Source organism: Papio anubis, chromosome 7 (assembly GCF_008728515.1).
Source record: "Papio anubis isolate 15944 chromosome 7, Panubis1.0, whole genome shotgun sequence".
Lineage (NCBI taxonomy): Eukaryota > Metazoa > Chordata > Mammalia > Primates > Cercopithecidae > Papio > Papio anubis.
This window is the reverse complement of record NC_044982.1, coordinates 119,072,813-119,084,994: the sequence shown is the minus strand read 5'-3', so window position 1 is coordinate 119,084,994 and position 12,182 is coordinate 119,072,813. Positions and strand designations below refer to the sequence as shown.

The 12,182-nt window shown below is 44.7% G+C and overlaps 1 protein-coding gene across 5 annotated transcripts in view; it reads right to left on the bottom strand.

Moving 5' to 3' along the window:
- Positions 1–169: 169 nt before the first annotated feature.
- The window catches only part of TLE3 (TLE family member 3, transcriptional corepressor), a 66,534-nt gene continuing 54,521 nt past the window's right edge, over positions 170–12,182 (bottom strand). The window contains exons 20-21 of one of the 5 annotated variants that reach the window (XR_004185112.1): positions 4,632–4,765; positions 174–3,997 (exon numbers count right to left, since the gene is read on the bottom strand). Coding sequence is in view for 2 of the 5 variants with exons in the window: in XM_031668535.1 (XP_031524395.1) it covers positions 3,944–3,997 (54 nt within the window). In the remaining 3 variants the exon portion in view is untranslated. Of the gene's footprint in view, positions 3,998–4,577; positions 4,766–12,182 lie in introns of those variants that run through there. The other 4 variants (XR_004185114.1, XM_031668535.1, XM_031668536.1 and 1 more) reach the window with 4 other exon arrangements.

Genomic DNA, 12,182 nt, shown 5'->3' with positions numbered 1-12,182 from the left:
TAGCCGGGCGAGGTGGCGGGCGCCTGTAATCCCAGCTACTCGGGAGGCTGAGGCAGGAGAATGGCGTAAACCCGGGAGGCGGAGCTTGCAGTGAGCTGAGATCCGGCCACTGCATTCCAGCCTGGGTGACAGAGCGAGACTCCGTCTCAAAAAAAAAAAAAAAAAAAAAAGAATGGGGCTGTGTGTGTCTCGTTCATCCCCCAGTGCCAACCACAGTGCATGGGAAGCATTAGGCTGCACCATCGCCTAGCTGTGTGACCCTGGGCAAGTTACTTACCCTCTCTTGCTTCAGATTCCTCTTCTGTAAAACGCAGCTGGTGCTGGGGTTGTGGGGAGGATTTGATGAGACAGTGAGAGGGCCCAGTATGCTTTCCTTACCAATGTCCCTTGTGCCCACAGAGCATCAGGAAACATGGAGCCTGACACCTGGGGTCCCACTGGGAGAGAAGGGACTTTTGATCCTAGAAACCAGAACCGTCGTCAAAAGAGAAGGCCAAAGGCACTGGAAACCTGAAACCTGGAGAATGCTGTTTACTGAGAACACTTCACAAAAGTCATCATTGTTTTCTCTGAGAAGCAGTTCTCTAAAGGGCCCTTGAAATACCTTACCAAGAAATACTCCAAGAAGAACAATCATTGCAACTTCCTTGGAGAGCTGCCTCAAACAAGAAGACTCACAAATCACCTTCCATCTAGATGCGGAGAGCTGAAGGTGGGTCGGAGGCAGAGGGCTGAGTTGAGTTCTGCTGGAGAGCTTGGCTTTAAAAACGCAGGATTGAAGGCACTGAAACATCTATTTATAAAGGGCTTTTACTTTGTTGGTGTTGAAAAGGACTGTACTCTGTCACAAAAGAAAATAAACTTAGCACAGAAGCATTAAGCCTAACACATACTAAGTGCTCAATAAATGCCACGTGTAATCACAATTATGTGCATTATAAAATATTACTATTATTTATAGACATAAGTATTTGTATATAAGTATACACAATATGTATATTGATAATAACAATACTATTGTCACTCAATAAAAAATAAACGCTGCTATCTGGAAGAGTGGGAGAAACAATCAGGCGACCTTGAAATTTATTATTTTAGAACAGAGAATCAGTGCTCAGAGGAGAAATCTGGCAGGATGAGACCGGCCAAGGTGGTGCAGACAGTCAGGCTGGAGCTGGGAGAAGCCCTGTCTGCTGTCCACCATACTCCAGCCCTGCCCCAGGACCACAGCCTGCAAAGGGATCAGCACCCCCAACCCCGACCCGATGGTGTCTCTGGGCCAGGGCGACTGCTGTTGGTCTCACTAGCACCTCCCTCTGCCCTTGCTCGGGGAGCCTCTCTGGAGGTTAATCTGTGTCAGCTCAGCCCTGCAGCCACACCAGCTGCTGGCCCACCCTCCTGGGACCCCAACACCACCAGAGCTGGCAGACCACCCCAGAAGGCTCCCCTTACCCTTCACTTACAGATGGGCAGTGTCTTGCCTAGGGCCCCCCAAATCATAAGGGGCAGCAGCTCAAAGGGCCATGGGAACCAGGGACAGTCCTATCCAGAGATGCCACAGGGGACTTGGTGGCTACTCTCCTGAAATAGGCAAACCTAGTCCCACCACTCCCTCTCCCTGGATGGACACTATCATGTTGTAATGAAAAAGAACACTACAGTTTGAAAGACAATTTTGCTTTTATCCTGGGCACCAGGGGACTGGGGAAAGCATAGAGAAGGGTGTTCAAAATTTATTTTATTTGCATACTTCGCAGGGGGCCAACAGACTCAGTCCCCCCACCGGGTTTGAAGCAGGGCAGCCCACTTGCTGGCTGCTTGTGTTTGGGAGGTCCATTGAGCTCCCTGGGCCTCAGTTGCCTCCTCTGTAAAATGGGAGTAATTGGGAGTCACTTCCCAGATTAGCCTCTGGAAGTCAACTGAGGCTAGACTTGTAGCAAGGCACTGGGCACAGACGCACAGGGACAGGTGCGGGAAGCAGCGGCTGTCATTCCATTGGCATGGTGAAACGTCTGAAAGAATATTCACCAAAATGTAAAGTAGGAGGGCAGGGAGGTTATCGCCGAGCGGCAGGATTTCGGTGATGCTCATTCTTTTTCTTCTTTTCCTTTTCTTTTGGTTTATCTGAATTTCCCAAATATTCCACAATGTTCCTGAATGCATTGTGTCATTTGAAAATGATAATAAGGGAAAAACAAGCACTAAGCCCTGCTGTGATGTGTGGCCGCCTCCAGGCTGGGGGAAGGGAGCCCAGGGCAGTGGCAAAGCCCAGGACCAGCGCCCCAGGCGCGGGGGAAGGCGACGCCCCCTCCCCGGGGCAGGGAGGACCCCCTACCCCAGCGGGCGGGCGGGCCCAGCGCCGCTAGCTCGCTCCGGCTGCGCCTGGCTCAGACAATGCGAACACACAATCATTCATTATAACTCAATTACAGTGATTAAAGCTGGTGGCATGCAGAGGCAGGAGGGAGTGTTGCCAACAAAATTTACACTCCGTGTCATCAGCGAGAGATAACAGCAGCTGACGCGGCCGATCGCCTCCTCTGCCATCTGCTCAGTGCGGGGGCCGCCCGAGGGGCGAGGGCCGCTGCGCGCTAATGGTGGACCGTGGAGCAGAGAGCGGCGGAGATGGGCTGCCTCGGGCTGGGACTGGGATAGCAGCAGCGCTGGCTAGGGAAGCCAGCCGCGACCCCTCCCTGCAGACTTGGCCGCCCCCGGAAACTCGGCATCTGGAATGGGGGTGTGGGAAGGCCAAGGTGCTACTGTTCTGGGTTGGGCCCACCATGGCAGAGGCTGGGATTCTGACGTCTGATTTCCATCCCCCTGTTTCAGATGAGGAAACTGAGGCATAGATGTGCAAAGAATCACACCCTGTCATCCTGGGGCACAGCCTAAATTCAGGCCTGCTCTGGGAATGGCGCAGAGAGGGAGGCAGGGAGCTGAGGACACTCTGGACTACAGGGGAAGGGAAGTTGGTCAGGGTGAGGCCTGAGACCCTGGGGGCCCAGAAGGCATCAAGGGTGGTGGCAGGAGGGCCCACGGGGCAATGCAAGGAGCACTAGGCACAGGGCAGGGCTGCTGGGGGAATGTCGTGGGTTGGGGAGAGACGGTTGGCCTGTGTCAGGTGGGCTCTGGCCGCAGTGACCAAGAGAAACTCATGGGGCAGGGTTGGAGGCAGAAGCCCACAGCTGACATCTGTGCTACCACAAGGTAGAAGGTTGAGGAGGGTAAGCTGCCTTTCAAGGGGTAGCAATGACGCAGGCCATCCCAGAACACTAGGCTTCCAGCTTTGTCAGCCGCAGGAAACAGGGCACCTGTTCAATGGACCAGCAGATGTAGTTGGTCTCCCATCTAGGAGAGTCTCCCTTCTGAGCCCTGTTGAGCAGCAGTGGGACATGGGAGGTGAAGGATGGGTTCAGGCCCCTCTTCCCCTGGTTATGCACTGGGTACATTTTTCTGGCTGTGGCATGCTCTGAGGCTACCATCACCATGCTAGTGTCCATGCTGCCAGCTGCCTGGCGCTCTCCTCTCTGCCTCACCCTGTCTGACTCCACAAGTAGACCTTGTTTCCCAATGGCAGAATTCCACCCAGAGTCTCCTTGTTATACTGTCGGAGGCTCCTTGGTTCCCCCAGAGTCCATCTCAGTCCTCAGCATTCTCCTGTCACCCTCACCGTCCCTCAGGAGCCTCTGCACATGCCACACTGCCCCTCCTCCATGGCCTTCCTCATCCCCCTCATCCTTCAGAGCCCAGCTCAGACCTTACCTCTTCCAGGAAGCCATCCTGGCCCTGGGGGCCCGTGGGTGCCTATCCTTTGGACTTCCATACCCCTGTGTCAGTTCGTGCCCTGGGAGCGCTGATCATGGAACATTGGGGTCATCTGGGGATGGAGCCGTTCCCCACCCCCAATCCTGGCAGCAGCTTGCGGGCAGGGGCTGTGTCTTGTTCATCTCTGAAGTCTGGGGCCCAAGCCGAGTGGGTCTCCGGAAATGTCTGTTGGCTGGATAGAGTCTGAATGAGTATGTGCCAGGGTGGCTAGACAGGACCTGACACACGGACTGTCTCACGAGGCCTGGCTCAGGACAGTGCAGAACAGAGCCCACAGATGGGAGCAGAGATCAGTGTCCTCAGAGTGAAAAGCAAGGGCAGGAAGCTCAAGGGACAGGAGCCACCCTCCTGCCGGCTCGGGCCTCTCCTCACATCTATTTGAAGCCCCTCAGTTCCTGCCCATACAACCCCACTCTGTGCTCACCAGCTCTCCCACCCTAGGTGGCAGGGCAGGGCTGTTGGCTCAGAATGGACCCTCAGAGCTGCTGACTGTGGAGGCCGGAAGAAAGAGGGAAGAGGGAGGCAGTTGCCCTCTCTCTCCCGCTGCACATCACAGGTCTGGCCACCTAGAGACCAGGACATAACCAGCTGGGGACAGCATAGAAAGAATGAGATCCAGGCAGGGCCACACAGCCCTGCTCAAGATGCACAATCCCCTGAATTCCCCAAGAAGAACTGAAAGAGGAAGCTGAGGAGGGGTGGTGGAGGCTGGGGATGGGGTGAGAAGCTCTGGGACACAGAAACACTCAAGAGTCAAGAAGCCTGGGTTTTCGTTTCAGTCTTGACTGGAGGTTGTGTGAAGTTACCCATTCCTTCGTTCTGCACACGGTGCAAGGCATGTGCACTGATGATACCAGAGGGACTGAGCCTGACAGAGGTCCTGCTTCCATGAAACTTTCTATTCCAAGTCTCTGTGCTCTCTGGACCGCAGTGTCCCCATCTGTAACAAAGATATTGGACTAGATCTGGCTTTCCCAAGCTGTGGCACGGAGGAGAGTTTTGTAAGAAAGATGACAAGGCATTGAAAACCATGGGCTGCAGAGCAGGAAATTATTCTCTTCCCAATTCTCATTCAATCGTTTCTGATTTGGACAAGGAGCAAGTTTCACTTGGGTGCGAATGGGTCCAGCGCAGCTCTCAAACACTGGGTCATCTCCCTCTTTTAAAAAGGAAGGAGTGAGAAGAACTTGAGGCACAGCTATTTAGATTTATTTTCTTTGCATTTACAAGTATGCAGGCTTTTAAATTTAAGGTAAGGAATATTGGTATTTTATTTATGATAATATATAAAATTTCCTTTTAAAATACTTACATTTAGGCTTTAAAAAGGAAATTTATTTTTAAAAACCTATCAGGTAAATCATAGGCAAATATCATTAGATGACTGTGATTCTTTGATTGAGTAGATCTAGGTAGCTCTGCCCATGTTGGTGGGCAGGACTTAGCGTCCTGAACACCTGCGCCTCCTGGAACTGAGCCAGCAGGGCCAGAGGAGGGTGCCTCACACTGATAGAAAGGTGATGGTGAGTCAAGAAGCACTCTTGGGTAACATCTGTCCTTAGGGCTTCCTGGAGACTAGGGAGTGTGTCCCCAAACAAGCTTGAATGCAAATTACTTTCGTCGACAAACAAGCTGATCTACATAGTGCATGCACAGCAGTTGGCAGCAGTTTCCAAATAGTGCCCTGCACAGAGGGATGGCCTCTCTGCGGTGTTCAGCAAAGTGATTCAGTACTGTGGGCTTCCTCCCTCCTCTCTTCCTCCCTCCCTCCACCTGCTGACCCTCCTGGGAGGCACTAGAGGTTCTCTAAGGAGTAGCTCCAGCTCTAGCACAAGGAATCTACAAACTCTTCAGGCTCATCCAAGGACAAACTAGCTCAGAACTGCAGAGAGGTAAGCAGTTCAGGGACTGGCATGTTTAAAATGCCTTTCCCTCTCTAAACCTACAACTCCGATGCACCCTTAAACACCGAGTCAAATGTGACCTCCTCTGGAAAGCCTTCATGAATACTTGCCCTTTTTTACCCTTCTGAGAGTTGCCTCTTTCCCCCTGATGAGGATCCCCACAATATGCTGTCCAGGCCACTAATTATTAATTAGTAGTATTTGTTTTTTTCACTAACAAGTGCATCCTGCAAGGGTATAGATCACTTATCTCTATATTTCATGCCCCTAGCCTCCAACACCGGGTCTGCTCTGTCTATATTTATTGAATTAACGCATGGGTGTATGGGTCGATATGCTTGGCTTACAATCCTGAGCTAATTTTCAGATTCTATTCACTCTACTTCTCCTTTTAAGGAAAGGAAACTTTTCATTGAAAGCATTCTTTTGGGCATTTAGTAACTATTTACCAAACACCTATCACATGACAGGTACTCCATTAGGAACTGGGAATAGAGAAGTGAACCAAACTTGATCTCTGCCCTCAAGAAATTCACGGTTGGTTGGAAAAATGAGGCAAGCAGCAAATGAATAGCAACAAGGGAGGGATTTGAAATTCATCTTCACTTAGATGTAAACCACTCAGAATTTAATCTACTTAGCAAGGAGATACAGATAGCAGATCAATGAGGTTAAGTAAAAAACCCTGTAACCCTGAATTTGAATTAGAAGCCTCAGTAGACCTCATGGTGTTAACAAATATATAAATACGCACATATGCATTTCTCAGCTTTGCTACTGAAAAGGCCTAGAAACGATGATCATTTCATTAGCATCAAGCACCCAGATTATGGTCTCTGAATACCATTTTCCACTAAAAAGAACCAAGGTTCATTGGAAAAATGGCCAATTCCACATCCAGGATGGAAAATGTACAAGATAAGCCAGGGACATTGTCTTTTACCAGAAAGCATGGAAGCTCTCAAAGACTAGTATGGTCATATTATAAAGACTCAGGAGGCATCTTCAAGAGGATCCCCAAAGAGGATGATTTCAGAAGCAATAAAGATAACTCCACTTGCCTCAAACATATCAAATATGTTTAAATTCACACATTCATAATGTTTTAAAAAAGAATACCTCATTGGTCAATTGTTGAGGATACTAAAGAATTAACTTATTATTTTGAAAATTGGCAAATAAAACAAATGAATCAAGCATTCATCTTGCCTTTCCTGTACGAACTGTACTTCAAGGTAAACAAATGGTTGGTGAGGGGCAGTTTCTCTTTATAGCAATATTCAAGCAAATATTGCAATTCGAATCATCCTTATGCAGCCCCAAATGAGTTAATGAATCTACACAATGGTCATCAGTGACCGCTAACATACAAAAGGAGAAATATCTAGCTACTATGTGTTTCCTAATGAATCTATGAAGAATTCTGCCTCCCTCCAAAATCAAGCCTGGATCTAATCAAGCTCCAAGATCTAACTACAATTTAGCAATCAGCAAAATTCAGATTATGTGAAGCTCTAAGGACAATTTTTTTTTTTCCCAGTAAATAAATGTGTGTATGGTTGTGGTATGAGAGACAGAATGTGGTATGAAGGAGGAATCTAAAAGACATATCAATTGTGCTTGCTCTGCGTGGATCTTATTTGGATTCTAATTCAAATAAATATACTTTGTAAAAAGACTTATGAGACAATTGGGGATCTCTGAATACAGATTGGATATTTGATGATATGAGAAGTTATTTTTTAGGTTTAGTGGTATTTGGTTACATTTTCAAAACAGGTCTTACCTTTTGGAAATAGTAAAATATGTGCTAATTTAATGATGAAATGTCTGGAATTAGATGCATAACACTCCAGCGGTGGTGACTGGTGGAGATGAGTGGGGTATAGATAAAAGAAGATTAGCCCTGAGTTGATAACTATTGAAGCTGGTTGATGGGCACATGGAGATTCATTATTCTGTTCTCTCTACTTCTCTATCTGTTTGGCATTTTTCATAATGAAAAGCTAAACAAGTCTAATCCATGCTGTCTCTGCATGAGAGCACTGCCCCTGCACACACACAAAATCATTAGAACCACAAAACAGCCACGCTGGAGAGGACCCAGGGATTGATTATTCACCTGCCTTCAAGCAACACATAAAGGATGAGAAGATCAAGGACCGGAGAGATCCTGTGTTGTGACTAAGGTGATGTGGTGAGCCCGGGGCTTTCCTCTCTGCCACTGGGCTTGGGCACCCCCACCCAAGGCCCCCTTTGAGTCACCAGAAACTATAACGGGGGCGAGTTCTTTTTGGCTTTTTAAAAAAATCTTTAATTATGAAATATTTCAAGCATCGCAAAGTACAGAAAATAACACGACACTTCTAAAGCCACCACGCAGATTTTTAAAATGTGAACATTTTAACATTCTCTACAGAGTTTCTAAAAAGTAATAAAATGTGATAGGTACAGCTGGACTCTCACTGACCCTTCCCTTTCTTCCCTCCCCACAGATAACCATTATCCTGGTGGTGTGGGGTGCTCTTTCTACTCATATATATATACATACACATATTACTCATATATATATATATATGCTCAAATATAGAATTGTTTTGTGGATTTCTATTTTATATAAATAGTATCACATCATGTATTTCCTTCCACAACTTGCTCTTTTCACACAACATTGTGTTTTTGAGATTTATCCAAACTGATACAGAAAGATCTAGCTTATGCATTTTAATGCCTATGTACAATTTTATTATAGGAAAATGCATAGATCTTTTAAAATCCATTTATCCATTAATGGACAGGTTGTTTCTAATTATTTTTGCTCAAACAAGGAGGCAATGAAGATTCTGTACATATCTCTTCATGGAGTTGTTGACGAGTTTCTCCAGGGTGCATACCTGGAAGTAGATTTGGTGGGTCACAGGGTTGTGCTGTTCCTCCTTCATGATTGCCAAATTGCTTGGCAAGGGTAACATATTAGTAATAGTAATAGTTGTTTGGCAACCACAAAGTGGTTGAACCAATTTATGCTCCCAAAGTGTTTGACAATACTAGTCATTCACCACCCTCGTGGAAGCTTCATATGATCAAACTCGAAAACTTGCCAGTCTAATGGGAACAGGTCGTTCCATTTCATTTTGTTTTGTAAATTTGCATTTCCCTGCTAGCTGGTGAGATGAGGCATTTTCACGTGTTTATTGAGCATTTCTGCTTCCTCTCCTGTGAATCACCTGTTTCTGTCCCCTACCCATTTTCCTCTCGAGTTGTTGGCTTTCAGTGTACTGATTTGGAATAATTCATTATCTATTCCAGACACCACTTTCTTCGGTCAGTTATAGGTATTGTGTTTATGTTTTTTCATGTTTTGTTACTTTATAGTATCTCTTGTTGTACAGGTATTTTAAAATTTAATATCATCAAATTGATCTCTCTTTATTTTATTATAGCTTTTGCTTACTGTCTTGTTCAATAATTTTTCCCATCCTCTGAGTCCTCAGGTTGTTCTCCAATATTCTGTACTATAAGCTTAAAAACCTTAATCCTTTGAGAATTTATTTTTGTGTACTGTGTGAGGTAGGGATCCATTTTCCCACCATGAAGATGGCCTGTTGCTCCAGAACTTTTTGCTGAATAGTGCTTTTCTCCACTGATGCATAATACCATCTATGTGATAGTCACATTCTCACCTATACAGCAGTCTACTTATGGACTCTCTATTCAGCTCCATTGGTCTATTTGTCTACACACGCAGCAAGAGCACACTTTCCTGCCTACTGTAGCTTTACAGTAAGTCTTGATATCTGGCAGGCCAAGTCCTCCTCCCTTATTTCTTTTCAAAATTATATTTGCTATTCTTGGTCCCTTACTCTTCATATAAATTTTGGTATCAGATTATCAAATTACACAGAAAACATTCCATTTGGATTTGTTTAACATTGTATTTATAAATAGCTGTAAAAGACAGCTTCTTAAATGAAAAAACTCATAAATGACTTTCTTATAAATTACTATGGCATAATTTGTGATCTACAGAGGTCTTTTTACATTTAAATCTTTAATATAATTTTGTATTTTTATCCTTAAAGATCTTACATAGCTTTACTTGGATTGACTCATAGGTAGCATTTATTGCTATTATAAATGCATTTTTCTTCACATTTTCTAATTGGTTGCTGCTTATGAATAGGAATGCTATTGATTAATGAAATTTGATCTGGGATCCAGCAACTTGACTAAACTCTCTTATTAAACAGTTTTATATTCTGTTTATATCTAGTCACATTATCTGCAATTAATTACAACTTTTTTTCTTTTGCTTCAATCATGATACTTTTATTTATTCTTTTTTTTTTATGTTATCCTATTGCATTGGCTAGATCCTCCAGCACAACGTTGAACAGAAGCAGTAATAATGAATAATCTTGTGTTTAAAAAAATTTTTTTAGAGATGGGATCTTGCTACATTGCCCAGGGTAGTCTCAAACTCCTGGGCTCAGGTGATCCTCCTGCCTCAGACTCCCACGTAGCTAGAACAACAGGTACACACTGCTGTCCTGGCTTATTGTTTTTATGACCTTAATATGATGCTTCTGAAACTTCACTGTTATCTATTATTTGGCTGCAGGTCTGATATAGCTCTCCATTGTCAGACTAAAGTTTTCTTTGATTCCTGGTTTGTAACTTTAAGGGAGTCATGAATGGGTGTTAAATTTTGTAAAATGCTCTATCTGCTTCTTTTTACTGGTAAAACTTCCCAAGACTTCCAGGTGTTCTAGAAAATAATTTGTGGCCTCCAATAGTTGCTTGTAGGGTTCTATGTCTCAAGCTTGTTAATTATGTTGTTCATATCTTTTATAACCTTATAAATTTCTCTCAGCTTGATCTACCGGTTCCTCTTAGTGGTATGATAAAACTTCCCATTCCTCCTTGTAATTCTGTCCATTTTTGCTTTATGTAGTTTTTCGGTATTGTTCTGAGCTAGGGATCCCCACTCTGCCTTTAAAGTCTTTTATTTATCATATTAAATGATTCCCTTTTCTTTCATGTAGGCTAGCAAAATTGTTTTATTTTAATTGTATACAATATGTCTGTGTTCACATGGTCAAAGGGAATCCTTATTAGCTTGCTGTTTCATTTTTCTGAATTGGAAATTCTAGGCCCAATCTTTTCATCTTCCAACCTGTTGCCACCAAACACTTGCACAGGGCAGCTTCCATCTGTGATACCCTGGAGAGACAAGGCCACAGCCCCCTCCTCACTCCCTCTCTTGCCTCAGCAGTCAGCAGCTCCCAAGGGCCCACTTCTGACCTGTCTGAGAGGGGCACTGAGTCCGGGTCAGGTTGAGCACACGTAGGGTTTTCTGGGCATTCACAGAGGTACTCAAATGGATGTAAGGAAGGTCTGATCTAGGCAGGGGAGCTTCTGTCTCTTGGCTTTTCTTCCCATACTCTTCCACTTAAGATCACTGATCTCCTCTGCCCGTGGGATCAGTTCTGTCCAAGCTTCTGATCCAGTCCTCATGAGGCAGGCAGTCCACCAGTCATCCTCCACTCACCCACCAATCCTCTCATCCACTCATCCATCTTATCTACTCTATCTTATTTATTGATTATTTCTACCTAATGTATCTATTTGTCTATCTTATTCTACTATCTATTTTATCTATCTTATCTATTTTACTTATCTATCTATCTACTTATTTATCTATCTATCTATCTATCTATTTCATTTATTTTATCTATCTATTTATATCGATCGACGACATCTATCTATCTATCTATCTATCGACTATCTATCTACTTCTATCTATCTATCTATCTACTTAATGACGACATCTACTGGACATCTATCTATCTATCTTATCCATCCATCCATCCATCCATCCATCCATCCATCCAGCAGCAGTGTCATAGAAACCTTACAAGTCGTGTGACTTTGGGGAACTTGAACTTCGGTTCTCTCATCCATAAAATGAGTATAATAATAGCAATGACCTCATAAGTCAGTTATGAGAATTAAATTAAACAATATTTATGAAGCACTGATTGACATGCACTAGCACCTAGAAATATTAGTGTATTATCTTCATCACACACTCACTGATTCACCCAACTAACATTTTCCTGAGTACCTACAATGCACTAAGCACTGGAAATACAAGACAAAGTCGCTGTTCTGAGAGTCCACTGTGTGGTGGGAGGGTCAGTTGGGCATCAGGAGACAACATATCATTAAAGTAATACAGATGGTCTTTGACTTACAGTGGGGTTATGTCCCAATAAACCCATTGTAAGTTGAAAAAATTCTAAGTCAAAAATGCATTTAACGTCTGTAATTTGGGAGGCTGAGGCAGGTGGATCATGAGGTCAGGAGTTCGAGACAAGCCTGGCCAAGATGGTGAAACCCCATCTCTACTAAAAAATACAAAAATTAGCCGTGTACGGTGGCGGGCACTGT